Raw genomic sequence first — 17,363 nt, 5'->3', positions numbered from 1 at the left:
TCACAGAAAAAAGAACGTGTGTAACTTTTGTTCAATAACAGGTTACGTGACAAAACGTCGTAGCCAAAGACAACGTCATAAAATAATGAAAATATAACATTTATTAACAATAGGCAATTAAAAATATCAACAACATTTGGCGATGTCACTAGGGGGTAAGAACAACAAGTGGCAGATTCTGTAGATCACGGTCTCTCGCGCCATTTCTGTCTCGGAATCTTGGGTCCCCTATAAAAGAGTTGTCTTGATAATTTTCCATTGGTGGTTTCTAATACCACCTCACTAACAGCACGAGTGGACGAAACTCAACGCGCACCGAAACTTGTATAACGACACATCACAGGATCGACGATAGGATTATCACGAATAGAATGAGCAAGCAAATGCCCAAAATAGCTAGGAAAATCAACTTCTGAAAAGTAAAATGGGCGAACAAAATACAACAAACGGGTAGAAGCTAGCGAAAAAACAAAGAAGAAAAAAAAACACTGATTGCACAACGCATGCGTCATTAAGAGCTAACATAAACATCATTGGGAAACTACGTAGCAAGCTTCTTAGAAAGTGTATATGCCTGACAGTCACTGAGAACTTGTTTAGCCTCTTTGAATATTTTGGATATGGAGCATGGTGTATATAATTTGCTAAGAAAGGCAAGGTCACCAGCATTCTCACGTAGAGCTTATCTATATATACATATATGATAATAATATATAATTATCGCATAATGGTACGTACCCTTCGCGCCTTGCTCTGGTAGACTAGGGCCTTTTTGGTGTCCTGTTTGGCCGTTTCAATATAATCCCGCGCGTGCTCGACATGGTACTCGATACGATCGATCATTTCTCCCTGGCTTTCGACCAGCATCGCCATGTCCATAAACATATCGTGCAGCTCTCGGATCGAGTTTTCAAGCTTCATAATATCGGCGTGTCGCGCCTCAATATCCGCCAACGTCTGTTTGGCCTGCTGTGTCTCCATGATAATGCCTTGTGTGAATATGGCCGGGTTTCCCGTCTCCAACATTTCCTCCAGTTCTTCGTTTGTCGTCACACGACCTGCTCGTAATGAACGCAGTCATGAGAGATTGAATCGACAATAAACAAAAGCATATTAGTCGCAGTGTTGAAGTAAACAAAAGGATTTGCTAAGCAGCGAAGGGTTTCCATGTCGTCGAAACTTCAAATCTATTACCGAGATATGATTCGTCTATCGAATGAAATTATCTATAGCTTGGCCGCCGATCGAGTGTCGTACCAGCCTGCAGATTATACGCTTATTGTATATATAAAAACATTCTACGCAAGCAAGCCTCTTTCGTTGCATTTGAATTATATTGATTTTTTAGATGGTTTGACAAACTACCCCAGGAAAATTCGCAATGTAGCCATTTTTAAATTAATAGCAAGTCTTCCTCAAGAAACGGCCTAACTAAGTCTCATTTTCCAGTTTTTAGTTACAGCGCACCCAGTCGTCTGACAACAAACATAAGGAGCAATACGGTTGTAGATGTACAATAGCGCCAGTTACGTATCTGCTAATTGCGGAAAACGTAATGGAAATGTTGGTCAAATTTAGCCTAAAAAGGCACTTTGACAGAGGACTGTAGCTAATGCCTCTATTTATTATTTACATAAGAAGCCCAAATTGCCTTAGGCTTCCTTGCATGAAAATTGTTCGTATGAGGTTAGAAAAATACATGACTTATATCGAAGAGATTAGTCGTACGGAATTGTGGGTCAGATCGTAATGGGCAAATACCTGTTAGTCATTTGCAGTAGCTTTTACACATTCGGAGACTTAAGAGAATTCTCATATGTACTTACCTTTATTACCTTACTTTTTCTATTATAGGTATGCAATATTTGTATCTTGAGAATAAAAAACCTTTATCGAATGTTTTCGTCGAAACAGAACTGCTACATATATACATGAGAAGGAAAATGTGTGCCGTCACTCTTGGTGTTGCCACACGAAACTGGTCACCGAATCCTCTATTCGGGCTGTGCAACTATATAGAATTTGAATCTGGTGCATTATCGCGTTAGATTATGAGGTTGTCTGTAGCAGTAGAAGAACGCTCTCGAAGACCATCCGTAAAGGATCGTGTCAAGTACGTCACCTGTTATTTCCAGCTGTCGTTGTATTCTCGCCTTGCAGCGTTCTCGGTAGTCGGTTTGCGTCTTATTATAGTCAGTCATCACCTCAACGAACTTTTGCGACAACATGGAATGTTGCGTCTTTCGTATACGGAAGTCTGCACTCATCATTTGCGTCTGCTCCAATTGTTCGATGCTTTGCTCCATGTGTTTGAGTTTCTGACGAACCCGATTCGCCGTCTTCTTGATATCCGCCATCATGTCATCGAGTTCCTGCTTGACCTATGATAGGCCAATGAACAAGCACAACAGCAATGCAAGAAAAAGCACAAATTCTATGTCAAAATCAGATCCCGCTATCCTATAAGCCCTATATATATATATATATATATATATATATATATATATATATATATATATATATATATATGTATGTATCTTTGTTTTTAATGATAATAGGATCTATTCGAAAGGTATCCGTAATCATGATAAGTCATGTGAAAGTTAAGTGAATAACTTATGATAGCGTCAAGATACTTAAAACTTCTAGAATAGAAAAAGTGTTTCTAATGATGAAATATCGTTAAGCAATGTATCTTTTTTGAAATACTTGGAACAATAGAAATTATTAATGTGATGCTTACCTCATACCCCCCGATATCGATATTTTCGGTGGTACCAAAAAAGGTACCACAGCAATTCAGAGAAACGTTAGCTTCTAACTATAGCTTCGTTTTGTGTCTGCGTGCCATAGAATCGATCGTATTATTACGGCACATTATATCAAAAAATTTCAATCATCAGGCAACCACATCTTAACTATAATGTTGAAAGATGTGATGGGATTTTGCAGCGGAAAAATTTCTAAACCATGCAAAAACATCGCTCCGAATACTTGATACAATAAATACCCAGTTTCCGAGGTTATAGTAAAAGAAACAGTGTCGGAAAACCTAAAAGGTACACGTTTGCTGAACATACCTCAGCTCCAAGGATACTACAGGAAACATATATAAGGCATTACGAAAACGGGGAAGCAAACGATGTTTTTGCTAAAAGTCTGTCGTAATATCTATGAACAAAAGTGAATGCAATGAATATTTTGATTCAATATCGTACGAGATATCGTTGGTCATTATGTGTACTGATCATTCGGCTCGACAGGCCGAATGATTAGTACACGTAAAAGGCCTTTGCTTAAATCCATTAGCCAATTAGTACGTAAAGCAGCAAGACAAAAATACCAGCAGGCAACCTTTGGAATTACACAATTGAACAAAGCGAAAATTCTATCTATACATGCCCTCGTTTTTGCCTTTACCACGTTCACCTTGTATCGAAAAATACATGAAAGTAAGTATATCACGGGCGCAGTGGGTGAAACTTGAAAACATCCTGATTGCTATAGGATCTGCTCTATACAATTAAAGGAAGACCGTCAAGTTTGTTTGAATGTTCCGGCTTTAGAAGTATATAGCCACTCGATTCTCCCTAGGCTTAGAATAAAGCGTCAGGTTCATCTTCTGAGAGAATTAGAATACATGGAGAAAAGTCTGTTGCTGAGACTTAATGCGCACGACCTATACTAGGCTAACACGAGTGCCTGATATTGCACCTTGCAATTGCAAGACACCTACTGACGACAAGCTGACAAGATCTAAGCACACTATGCTAACGATTTGTTACCTGTTCACCGCGTACATTCGTAATAAAACCAATGGATAATATCGATTAATTCATTTCGGTCAAAGTTTACTCGTTTCAAAAAAGCCCTTAAGTTCCATTGCCCTTTGCCGTCAGTGCTCGTACCTTTTCGTCCGTTTGCGGGGCGGATAATATAGATGAGTGCTTCTTCTTAACTTCTTCGACATTTGTCTGTATTTTATCGATGTTCTCACGAATTTCTTCAACTTCGGCAAAGAATTCGTCCATAAAACCCTGAGCACGCTGCTCCTCCACGCTGACGGCGACATCGTCGTTGTCGCCTTGTGCCTGCCGAGAGAGAAAAATACAAACACATTCAGTACTGCGTTTGAAGCATTGTGAAACCTTCTCTACAATTCCGAGTTTTACGTCCGGTATTGCCGTTAACCACTTCGTCAGATAGACAGACGGCGGCTGGCTGGCTTTTGTTAGCACGATACATACTCTCTCCGGGTTCGAACCTAGACCACAACGTATGCCTAAAATTAGTAGCAGATACGTTACCCGGTAAGCTGTCACGGCCTAGAGTAGCTTAGCGTATATGCTGGGGATCAGAACGAACAAAGACAGAAATCACGCATATGGTCATGATGGCGTTATCGCTACTACAACAAGAGCTCAACGTTCCATTAGTTTTTTCTAAGCGCCTATTCAATTCAGTTATCTGCGGCGGTGGCCTAGAACGAAAGATCTAGTATGGCAGCGAGGACAAGCTCCGCTAAAATAAATCCAGAAATAAATTTATATTGACATCTCCAAGATCGTGTTGGCCATCTGATTCGCCCTTCCCATTTCATTCGGTAAAAATTAATCTTCAGCTACGCGACCGTTCAGAAAAAATGGGCAGCGTCAATTCGGCCAGCTACATATCACTAGAAGTTCATACACTCAGTAGTTACCAATGTTCCTTCGCCCGGTGAGGCGTCGGCTCGCTTTCGCCCCCGTAACCCCCCGACTCCAGAGGCTAATGGCGGTTGCTTAGTCCGTTCACCTAGGGACTAGGCAAATAATTAGCCATCCTGTCGTAGTAGCCAGCTGTCTATCTAACTTGCCGCTGGTGGCGTTGCTCACCTGAGTTCGATGATCGATGCCAACTTTACCCAGATTAAGAATCGGTGAAGCAGCTGGGCTATCGATTGCGAGAAAGATGTCATGCCATGACTAGTATATATACCGCCTCAAGGCAAGTTCGGTAGGCGCAATAGTAGCCGTTATAAAACGATGGAAAACCATAGTCAATATCCATCACTGATATAACAGTCCGTTATCGATTGTTGATTGCCAATAAACTGCCGTTTTTATGTGCTGTTAGCAGCTACATGGTCAAGTCAGATCGCAAGAGAATAGGACACCGAATTCTATCTAGAGTATAGTATAGGTACTCTATTATCCGTCTACGTCTATTATAGGTAATGACCCAGTGTTTTACTGTATGTCCGCCTGTGCGTGTAATTTTCAATTAACTTATTAGATAATCCGGATACTAATATTGCTAGTATGCGGACTGAGTATCTGTCGCCGTTAGATCTCTGTGCTAGCTGATTGGACCAGGCACCCACCCAGTTCCAAATATGTATACATTTTTATTCAGACGCTGTGCACTATGCAGCCGTATTAAGCGCTACCTGACGTTATTCCGTTCCGTTCTCCCAACCGATTTAATCAAGCTTGCTCCGTCTGAATATAATCTTCAATGCGATACAGTCCCTTTTCAGGCCTTTCACCCTGCCTTCATCATTGCAGTGCTCCTGTTTTTCTGCTTCCGGTAACCTATTACTAATTACGGTTCTAAGTGGGTGACGCTTACGGTAGTTGGTCAGTTACCAATTGGATTCAATTCTACCCTCTCAGTAATTGTTTAGCTTGGTTTAATAATTCAAATACGCTAGTTCCATCTTTTTACCAAGGTTTTACTCATTCGCAGAAAAAAAACAGCAGTAGAATCACTGCTAGAAACTAACAGCAATAGCGATACTAGACAATCAACTAGCTTCTCTCCCTCGTGTTAAATGGGAAAAATCGGTCCGAAAAACCAGTTTTGAGAGATACCTAACCTTTATATCTAGATGCTCATTTAAACAAATCCTCAACTAGTACCTAAAAAACTGCCTCACTTGCATGGACGTGGATTTTCATACGCTGCACTTTTTTTACGTGGTATTTTTTGAGCCTTGGCATTATGTTTGGCAGAGTTCGGCTGGTCATTTGACCTCACATGAATCATGTTCCCGCTTTATAACAATTCCGTCCGCGTAAGTTAAATATTTAAGTAAGGAATAACTGTTTTGCACGTGCAAACTTGTGGAGTTGGCTATAAATCGAGACGTTCTTACGAGTCGTCGCCGCCGCCGCCGCTGCTAGCGGTGCTCATGTGGAAATAGAACCGTGCGCGTTATAGGCGACAATGTCGAAATCAAATCGTCGCTGCTTTGCTCTCAATTTAATAAACGTGTAGGAGTGCTCAATGGATAGGGGCTGGCGTCAGCTTTCGTATAGCCTTAGGCACTTGCCGTTGCCTTACAGGCGCTCCGTTCTGTTATAAATGAATATGCGATCGTCGCCGTTGTGAAGACAGTCCGCTTCTTGATCTAAGAGCGGTTCTGTGACACGGCAAAAAAAAGCGACAACTGATGACTAATCCTGAACAGAGAGCGATAGCAACCAACCTGACGCTTACGAACCTTTCTAGATACACGAAATAAGGGTTGGGGGGGCGGGGGTAATGTATCAAAAGTTAAACTTAAATTGTCAAAACAGTTTCTCTAAGTGTAATTAGAAAAAAAAAACACTTTAGATGTATACCTATTTCAGGTACTGTGATCGCAAACAAAACATGAAAATAATAATTACCAACAAATGATGTTATCTGTTTACAGTTATACGGCCAGCCGTATTGCCATGTCCTTGATTTTTCGGAGTCTTCGATGGCCTTCGATCGCGGCTGCGAACAAGTAGACAGCAACTAGAAAATTTTGTGAGAAACGAACGGATTCCATAATTGTGCAAAGTGGCTAACCGCCAATTGTGGAAAGTTGAACTTCATTTAGTACGTTAGCACATAATGAACGCTGATTATCAAAAGTAAGTATTTACAAAGTGATGATTTTTTAAAGGGTACAATACGACCGCCGATGGAAGAACTATAGCATTGGAACGACCCTTATTAGAGCTAAGCAAATCTACCGTTTACAGACAGCCGTCGATATATTATGTTTATATGTTTATATATTATTATATTATTAGAATGTTTATATGTATATATATTATTTATATTTATATGTGTACGATAGTTTCGTAGTTAGATTGTGGAGTGAATGGAGCCGTTTGTCCTTTGATGAGATAGTGACAGTATAGGCGCCCATTAGCCCTAACGTTGAAATGGACACCCGTGAGCATAGCTGCAAAAAAATCGACAAGTCTACGACTCCGTATGCACATGGGAATATATGTACATCTACATTTCAGGCTCATAACCTAGTTAGAGTGAGTGTTTTACACTTCCCTATAAAATAGAGTAACGCCCAGCTTTTAAGTGTTGGTTATTTCTTCTGACCGCGGAATTTCTTCGGACCGAACGAATAAAATGCATTTTTTTTTTTGTCATAAGAAACTGTCGCTGTTTCCAACATAAAGCTTTATCTCGGAGATGTAGCGTATGATTCATACAAATACACGAAATTTCCTGCACGCACTTAGCCCAAAGCGTATTTAGGTGCTTCTGGCTGACACTCGCTTCCGCTTTTTACCCCAATTGGAGTATTCTAATTTTATATATTCGAACTTTGCCTTGCGCTTACCGACGGCCACGATCGGCGCCGCCTCCTTATCGCGTTACCCGAGTTTCTGGCATTCCCGAGTGCCACAGCTATTGAGATCTAACGTATAACATGATCATCTTTCTCTTTTTTTTTTTTCTTTCACAATATGTTCCGGATCGCTCTTCCTTTTTAGGATCAGAATCTCCTCTAGCTTCAAGACGTTGAGCGCGGAACGCAGAACCCAGAGCGCACGATTTGAATTTAGAGAAAATAAAATTGCGCACCGTTCATTATCCTCTCGATGGACCACGAAACAGTTGCCATCGAAACCAGCTAACGTCGCCGCGACATCTTCGTCCAGTGAACTTGAGCAGAGTCCTTTTTTGGCACAGCCATAGTGCAATCTAGCCCTGAGCTCTTCTACCCTATACATATACAGGCCGTGAAGGGCCCGAAGGGAATCTATTGACTGCCGCATACAACCATCGCAGAGGCAAAGCGGATCAGGCGCCCATAGATTCCACCTCCATTGTGTCTATCGGGTAGAACGGTTTTCTATAACGTGCGCAGCCGTTGCCATCGCTGCGGTGCGGCCGCTACTCGTTTCCACTGTTCGACCTCTTCAACCTCAGCAGGCGGTAGCAACCAACTGTAACCCTTACCCGTCATAGCCGAAGCATAGTTTTTCCCATTCAAAATGTAAATCGTATATGACGTTGTAAGGCTGTATTTCCAACCCTAGTTCCCTCTATAAGTGGTACCCTTTTCCAGGGGACTAGAACCAATGATTACATCAAGAATCAGAACGATCTGATCGTGCCTGATCGCAGGCGACCGGTGTGTGTTCGAGAGCTTGCGCGTGAAATTTACTCAAGATGGAAACCGTAAAGACTATCCGACTGTGTGTACATATCGGCTGTGTGTGCATGTATTAATGCTTGCAAACGGCTGAACTATTATTACTATCGTTATTCCTGCTGGTCTGCGTACATAATATGTAATCTACTGTTTGAAGGGCACACAGTTCGTGACACGTTGGCATACCTTTAATGGACCGAACCCGCTATACGCTAAATAAACGGTCTCAGCGTTTGTTGTTCTGTTACGACGAAAACGTGTGAAAAGGTTATCAGTATTTTGAAACATGAACCCAAACTTTCGGCCATAGTAGTTAGGGTTAGGAACCGCCCCATGCGTAACTCTTAAAAAAAAAAAAAGCTTCAGGGCTGTCCAGTTCCACAGGTGAAACAGATTTGTTTATAGGGTAGTAGAGGCGTAGCTACGTTGCTCGAGGCCTAACGTACATAAACATAAGCAGGATAAAGTCTGTGGCTACGTAGTAAATGTATGAGAGACAATGTGCCTCGTAAAAAAACCGGCAATTTTAGCGGATCTAAAAATGAACAAAACTATTCGTGTGAGGCCTAATACCAGCTATACGAGCGCAATTACGATTGATATAGTTAGCCTCCTTACTATAGTATGATAGATTTTCAATTGACTGGTATTGTGAGTTTACAATTGTTCTCAGCATTCCCCACGCTGCCGTTTATAATATATATAGCAAAGTTCAAAAGCTGGCCAAAAATATAGACGTCAAGGTCGCGTTTACTACTGAATGCGAATTAAATTGTACGTATAAGTAAAAGGCTGTAAAAACTGCTTTTTCAAAGTAAAGACGCACTTGAACAATCCAACTTAGTTGACCGGCCACATTTGAACTACAATTGACTACGTGGTATGTGATTATCTACAGGGATCGCTGACAGCTCGGGGTTACCACCTGAGATCTTGTAGTATTATATCATGTTTGGCCATCTATAAGTCGAACGCCTTCTTTTTATCCACTGAAATAAACTGGATAACGATTCGGAGAACCTTCCTGGTTTCGGCAAGAGGCCAGTAAATGAAGTTGTTATAGAATACTAACAGAACTGAGTGATTACACGTAGACGGAATGACGTCCCTGCGCGGAGCTATCGGCGGCCTCATGACGTAAATTCTCTCTTTAGCATGAAGCAGAAGCAGCTACAGCTTGACGGGCAATTACTGCGTAAATAGGCGTAACCCACTGACTAGGGTCGATGACAGGCGCCGTAATGTAACGCGGTACGTATGCTAGATATACTAACGTCAGGCCTATTTTGTGCGTAAGCGTCTTTTAAAGGCCTTGCGTTGCCTATATACCGACTCAGCGGCAGAACAACACCAAGCTGACCGTTGATTACACGAAAAGCAACTACGCTGCGAGCACCAAAGTGAAGCGAAGACTGTGGCCACATGTCTAAGTTTCAATAGCGCTAAATAAAAACAACAGATATTCCAAATGCAATAATGGAGATTTAAATTCGCTATCTAAACATCATCGATGCACGGATATTGTGTCGCTTGCATGGAAAAAATCGTTGAAACAGGAAGCAGGGGGTCGGGGGTTCGCGTTTCTGGCCAGGGTTAATGACAGAGTAATTGAAAGCCAGTACTAAAATGGTAATCTTAATAACGGTTCGAGGAAAAACGGGTTCATGCAACTGCTCCACTGAAGAGATACGACTGAACGCACCGGCTATGCTCCCTCCTCCCATGCTCTTGGGCCACAATTAGGCTTACTTCTGACCTGAGCATTTGGCCGCTTAATCGCTGTACCACATTGTGGAAAAAGTTGACAAGGTCTACAATATTATGGAAGGAAATACATTTCAAGTCTTATTGACATCATGCTCCGTTGAATGATTTCAATCCATAAAGTTACATCAGTGTGCAGCATTACAGCCTTGAATTACTAGTACTGATAGACAACAGTATTGCTATAGTATCTTACTTGGATAAATTCACCAGTATGGGCTATTAACGAAGAAAAATTGATAATAATAATAATAAATTAAACTCGATTGTAGTGCAGAAACGTCACCGGAAAGGAAGTGGCGCTGTACTATCAGCCACGACGAGACAGCCAGCCAGTTACATTGCTTCCGCTGGCGAGATTTGTTGACGAACGTCAGCCGACATTGGCTCTGTTTGAGCCTTAATAAAAGCCCTAAACTGTGACATTGACTCAGTTCGTAAATACTCTACAGGGCAAGATTAGTCGCGCTAGGTCGACGCTCTGTTGCTGTCCTTAGCGGACGCATAGTGTCTCAGTCTTACTTTAAACGTTTCGTTTCCCTGATATACCTGTTATAGTTAGACTTGTGCGCTTTTTCTTTTTTTCTATGTGTGTACGATATGTGCGTTCTACTGATGGCGACATTGCGTGCGACCCGCTTTTGTGACTGCACCCCTATAGTCCCCTGGCCAACATGCCTTCACTCCCCTCAGAGTTCGGTTAGAGGAAAGACACTGCTTAAGAGACGTCTTCATAGTGATGAGACGTGGGACGACAGACGGCACTGAAGAAAAAATACTCTGTGTACATGACTGTGTGGCTGTGTTCTTTATAGATTTGTGTGGTGCCCATTACCGCCTTCATGGTTTATAGCAGTCTAGGTGAATTAAGCGTGGGCGCTAGCGATTGATTAATCAGTCCACCTAGACGGTACCGATGGGCGCCACCGCTAGCTGTTCCTTTGCAGGCGTCGTCTCGCGGTGCATCAGTATTTTGCTACTGATCTCAGAGTTCATTGAGAAGTGACGTTAACGATCGCACGGGAAATGCAGCGTCAACAATGACGCTTCGAATGGCGTCGGTTATCCAAATAACTGGGAAAAATATTCGGCAGTTAAAAACTAAGCTGATAACTGTGGCCTTCATCACAGTCTCCCAGAATCACTACTACTGCTTTGCCGATTCGAGCGGCACAAAAGATAAAGCTATTACTGTTTTGTCAAATCATATCACATACAGCAAATGTTAAAAGAAATAAACTTTGGTATCTTCTTGTGAGCGAATTTTATTAAACACATTTCCCTACTTAAAAGATACGTTTACTAATGACCTCGTCAGCGTGGTACTCAGACTTCGTTATTTAATGGCGCCCGCCAGTCCTACCGATTAAGTGCCACTCACCGACCTCAATATATATGTATATATATATCAATTCTAACGGATTAAAATATCTGCAAACACTTCTTTGTACTTACAACAAAAGTTTGAGGTTTGTATGAGATCGTTAGGATACTGAGTTAGACAAGTATCCTTCTCAATTGGTAAATCCGCTAAATATACCCCGTATTTCACCTCTTTCATAAGTATCCTACACAAGTTTAATTCTTATATCATATCTGCATAATGCAAAAAGCATTTTGGATTTGGCTAGATTTTTCCTTTGTACAGCTATAGATCAACATTAATCTGGTAGATTTTAGTACCTAAAACAAAATTACTTTTACAAAATTGACAGAGGGGAAAAATGTAATTAATATTCATTTTGAATTTGTTCTGATTTGGACGAAGACTGAACCGGCAAGCACTTCGAATAGAGGATACGCTTCTAAAATAGCGTCATTGCTCTCAAACGACTATCAGAGAGTGAGAGGAGAAAAAGCTACGGTATTTAGCTGATCTGCTTGCTTCATGGAATTTATTTTACAGCTTCTATTCATTTAAGAACATTACGCTGCGTTATGACAAGGTTCAAAGTTTGGGTTCCATTCGCGAACAAAGCACAGGGACCATTATTTTTACAACAAATTGATAATATTAACGACAGACCGATAGCAAGCGTGTTAGTACGCTTATGTAGTCTGTTTGATTTGGAAACCTCTCGTTGGTAGTGCCCTAACTGGAACATACCGAATTCAACCTGTAAGTCCAGAACACCACTACACCACACTATAACAGGTATTAGTTTCTGCCAGCTGAATCAAACCCAAGGATAGGCGGAACATGTAACGGGTCATGATGGCTCATGGCTTCTGCTACTTAAGGAATAAGGAAGAATAAGGAATGTACACAAAAGGGCTATTGATGAAACGCAGTCTGCGACGACACAACACTGTCAACTTGCAACTTCTGAAGCCAATGTAGGACCGCCATTAACACGGTTGCGAGTGTAATGTCGATGACGTAATATCCGACGCATAACGGACAATCAACACATCCGGAGCTCAGATTAAGCAAGAGGTTGAGGAGGAGTTAAAGAGGATCAGGAGTGTGCGCAGGCCAGCGTCCTGAGCATCGCTCATACGGTACGGTTACATAGATATTCTGAAATGTGCAACACCAATCAGTAGCAATAGTAGGGGCCCGCTTCTTCTATCCGGTCGTGCGCTGATCGCGAATGACTGATGTTCTTTTTTTAGCTCGCTAGATTCAACCAACGTTAATAAGCGGATCGCGCCAGACCGCAATTGAATGCTGCAGATGGCGTATAGGAAACTGGTGAGCGGCAAAGTCGAGTGGCTGCCGCTTCTACGCGGTCCGGCAATGAAACGATTAAGTTCGGATCGTTGACAGCCAACGGTCAAAGGAGAACAAGCGTACGAAGTAGAGAAGCGGAGAAGTGGCGTCGCCTATTGCAACTGCTGCTGTAGAAACGGAGATAAAGCAACATACAATCGGCAGTAAAAAAAACAGCAGAGTAACCCCTGCGACTATCGCAGTCGTTGCCGCTAGGGCCGCTGCGGGTGCTCAGCCACCGCCCACGCCGCCGTGGCCGCACCGGTGCAATCTAAATGCCCGGGGGCGGCGTGAGCTAAAGAAGACGGCGCTTACAACGCTGCGTATGGCCCATACAACGAAGAACGTTAGAAAGAGAGACTGGGAAGAAAGAAATGGGAAATTCGAGACCGAAAAAATCAGTGGCTGAACGAATGAACGACGAGTAATAGACGAATGTGTAACAACAAGGCTAAAAATAATATTGAAGTGAAGCGATAAAAACAAGGACCTTGTGGGCCTGAAAATACTGCTCAGGTTCAGTGATAGCGATAATTGTAACGATAGTATTGATACTGGTAAAGGCAGTGGTCAGGATCACGATAATATCAGTGATAGAGTATTATATGGATTGGTACGCGATGCCACGTTGGCGTCAGTGACCCTGTAGCTGCTGTATAATATGATTATGGATATTCGAGGAGTATTTATAGCAAAATTGATAACTACTAGTTCGACAACACACACGTACGGTCGTCTGAAAGCTCAGAGCTGGCATGCTTCATCGTCGTCGGCTGGCTTTATTCGAAGATCTCCTACTACGCCAGTAAAGCCGCTCCAAATCGGATGCTTGTTCGCTTCGATCACCGTGAACATTATCACCGCACGCGATTGCTTTCGGTGGAGGCTCATAGCGGTCTGCCTGCGACATTATGACGGCACCACTGTTCATGCTGATGTTACTGACGCTAGTACGTATGACGGTGCTGGGCTTTGTACATTCGGAAAGGGCGATCACGCGAGCAAACAAACAAACAAACAAATAGCTGGAGAAGAAGGTAAAACTGAGAGATGGAAACACGTCCAAGGACAACGGGTTATCGTTTCCGCAATAGCAGCACCAGCAGCGGCGGCGACGGCAATTACAGCGGACTTAAAAACAGAGGTCGATCATCGATGACTGAGGCGTTGTCACTGCATAGCCGTTATTTCTGCTGCTGCTGCTGCTGCTGCCGCCGAGATGGCTCAAGGAGAGCCCCCTACTTGCCGACTATCGACGGCTATACTTGGCGGCCCCGCTGGCAATCGCTGTTCGCTAACCTTTCAAAGAGCGCCTTTCATTGTGCGACTTATACAGCAGAATCTGAATGCGTCGCACAGACGGAACAGGAAGAACATATGTAAGCTGATGTAATCTAGTCACAAACGATCCTGGCGGCAATGGCTGCAGCGGTGAAAAAAGCAACGTTTGTGCTTGGTGCTTATGCTGATGGGGCATTGGGTTCGCGGATTCGTACGAGTGTCGATAATGAGCGGCAAGCGCGACTCTCAATACTGTAGTCGGATATGGTCAGTCAAATTAGCCCGGTGATGCTGTCAGCTACCAGCATTATTTTCAACATCGTGCAAGTATGGCAATGACAATCACTAAACAGGTTGAAACCGCCGAAAAAGTGGTGTTGTTACTGTGAAGTAGTACCACAACGTACGATTACGGCTAGACGCATGATGGGTTATCATGTAGTAACATTGATGACGGCTTTAATCAGCCGTATCGCCGTAGTGGAAGAGAACCACTGAGTCAGACTACGGTATTGAGTGCGGTAGAGCTTGAATAGAAATGTGGGACAAAAAAATTCTATTGCAAATAAAAAAGGAAAGAAAAAAAGATTTTTTCCTAGCTAAAAATGAAAGAGGTTACTGGTAGCGAAGCCAATAACTCCAGTGACGATCACTAAGCGCAACCTTGTTTTGCGTTCAAACGAAGTTAATCCCGCTATAGATGGTCTACTGAGTAAATGTTTTTATCAATGAATGCCTCCCGCCTCCGTTTCGTTGATTCGTTTCCACTATAGCCAAGCATTATTATGGTTGTGCTTTCATCGACGGCATATAGCAAGGGTATCGACATCAGCCAATAGACACCAGTGAAAAACAATAACATAGCCAAATGGACAAAAGAAAAACACGCATTTCGATACAATTGCAACACGTCCATACTGCCATTCTAGATACAAACCAAACCCGTTTCGACTTGCGCGGACAAGATCTAATGATGATGAACGCCTACCCAGGGCTGTCCCAACACTTGTGTATGCCTATGTTTGCTCGTAGTGTTTTGCTTCAATCCGCTGGCCATCACACACAACTGCGATACCGCGACACATGACTCGCTCGTACGCCGTTACCACTCGTACCAAGCATGATAAGAACCCCAGAACACACAGCCACTGTTCAACACAGCGAACCATCCCATTGGGTTGGTCAGACTGACCATCTTTCCCTGATCGGCTTGATCTCGACCAGATTGCCCCTGTCATGACTTGTCCGCATGCCAGATCATCGAACGCCTTGCCGATAAAGAAGCGGACGAACATATACACGCACAGAAACAGACAATATAAGGACTATTGTTGTGTCGGCACCCTTGAGTTGGCTAGCATTAATTACTCAACTTAAATGATGCCGTCGAAGGTAATCAACTGCAGTACTCTTACGACTGTATGCTGCTACATATGGTTCTTGTATCCATTTGTCTTTAATCGTCACTGTCTACACAATAGATTATGGCAACACCTTTAAGTTCCTCCTGTACAAAGTCAAACGTTCTCACAGTCCTATAATGGCGCATAGTTATGGATAAGCAACTAAGGAGAGAACCTTGCGCATTAGCAATTCACGTAACAGAATTGAATGTACCAGAGCAAACAGTACACGCGCAAACAGAAGCTAATAAGTATCTTACTGAACGACGGACGACGCGACGAAGGCGTGTCTAGCTAGCTATTAGTGGGCATGTTCTACTTCTTTCATTCCTTTTCGGCACACGATCTGCAAACAACATTAGAACCGTCTCGACTTTTTGAAGCATCGTAGACTGTAACAATGCAGGTCATTCCAGTCTAATGGGTAAAGTTCGCTTTGAACGTATGCAGACAGGCCATTTAGCCCGCATATATATATATATATATATATATATATATATATATATATATATATATATATATAGGTTTTCGTAACAGCTGTAGGAATGGTCATAGACAAGCCTATGCCTCTGTATAATTTTGCTCGTTCACAGTTCGTCCAATTTATCCATATGTCTTTAGCGGAGTCGGTGAGAGCGTTACTGGAGTGGCTACCATCGTTGTTTTGCCGCAGCATCACCTACCGTCCGCTTTGTACTACAACCGACGAGACGAACGCTTCGCACATTTCCCTCCCCCACATCTTTGTTGCCCCATTTCCTCCGGATCCTGCCGCGGCACCCCTCCATATTGCTATCAATTTTCCCTAAACTTTACCCGGAAACTTCCAGCCATTTTCTTCGACACCTTTACTGCTTTATATGTCCTCCATTGGCACTCGCTGAATGGGAAACGCTTCGCGCGACTTCACGATCCAAAGCGTCTATACACACACGACAGCGCCCACTGCTACCCAGCACAGGCCTGCAGTGCTGCCAGTTAACCCTCGTACTGACGAGTGTCACCGTTCTGCCAAGCGGCCACTGAGCAGTTAAACAGCCAACCAGGCCGGTATTCCCGCACGCAGTCGCGTAGGCGCCAGGACTTGGCTCGTTGGCTGGCTGGCCGGACGACGTCGCGTCGACAGGGAACAATGGGGTAGCCTGGATGAACTTGAGTGGCCCGAGTGTCTCCTGTTCTGGACCTGAGCTGGACCTTCTCCTGCGCACAAGACCCACCGAGAACGCTGCGGCAGCTGCTGCAAAACAGCTCTAGCGTAGCATTATATGACGGAGAGGAGCCATCCAGGATCGGTGGCAAGGCAAGCAGTCAGACGAAGCAAAGCGTGAACCGGGCCAGACAGCACATCCTTCTCAAACAACAAAGCAACCGCACGTTCATTCAGTCGTTCCCGTCTTCTTTCCTTTTTTCGGGACGATTTGCCGCCCGTAGTTTTCCTTGACCCCAACTGGCCCCAGAGCCCTTTGCTCCCTACGGTGAAGCTCTTCCGACCGGACTTGAACCGACGGACGGCAGGCGAAGGAACAATATCTGGCTCGCTCCGTTCGCCGCTTTGCCGCTTGATGCCAGTTTCTGCCGCTTCGACTAGACCCATTGCAATATTCCCGCCGATCCCAGCAAGGCAATAACAACAGCTTCCCTACTCTCACGATTACTTTCCAAGTTCCTCAAGAATATCGCGTTCGTTTTTCCTCTCGAGTATTCCATTGCTCGGGAGATCGCACCGGTCATAGTTGCGTTCGGGGTTAATTAATACAATAAATTGCAGTGGGATTTATGCAGG

General features: G+C 43.3%; 1 protein-coding gene across 6 annotated transcripts in view; it reads right to left on the bottom strand.

Moving 5' to 3' along the window:
- Positions 1 to 17,363, bottom strand: part of Syx1A (Syntaxin 1A) — a 41,434-nt gene that overhangs the window by 17,273 nt on the left and 6,798 nt on the right. For 2 of the 6 annotated variants that reach the window (XM_022811083.2, XM_022811090.2), the window contains 3 exons: positions 3,909 to 4,091; positions 2,123 to 2,381; positions 739 to 1,058 (listed from right to left, as the gene is read on the bottom strand). In XM_022811083.2, the coding sequence (XP_022666818.1) occupies positions 739 to 1,058; positions 2,123 to 2,381; positions 3,909 to 4,091 (762 nt within the window). Of the gene's footprint in view, positions 1 to 83; positions 413 to 738; positions 1,059 to 2,122; positions 2,382 to 3,908; positions 4,092 to 6,653; positions 6,766 to 13,626; positions 13,892 to 17,363 lie in introns of those variants that run through there. The other 4 variants (XM_022811088.2, XM_022811087.2, XM_022811084.2 and 1 more) reach the window with 4 other exon arrangements.

Source organism: Varroa destructor, unplaced genomic scaffold (genome assembly GCF_002443255.2).
Source record: "Varroa destructor unplaced genomic scaffold, Vdes_3.0 BEIS01000006.1, whole genome shotgun sequence".
Classification (NCBI taxonomy): domain Eukaryota; kingdom Metazoa; phylum Arthropoda; class Arachnida; order Mesostigmata; family Varroidae; genus Varroa; species Varroa destructor.
Note: the sequence above shows the minus strand (reverse complement) of the source record. Positions and strands in the feature narration are given on the sequence as shown.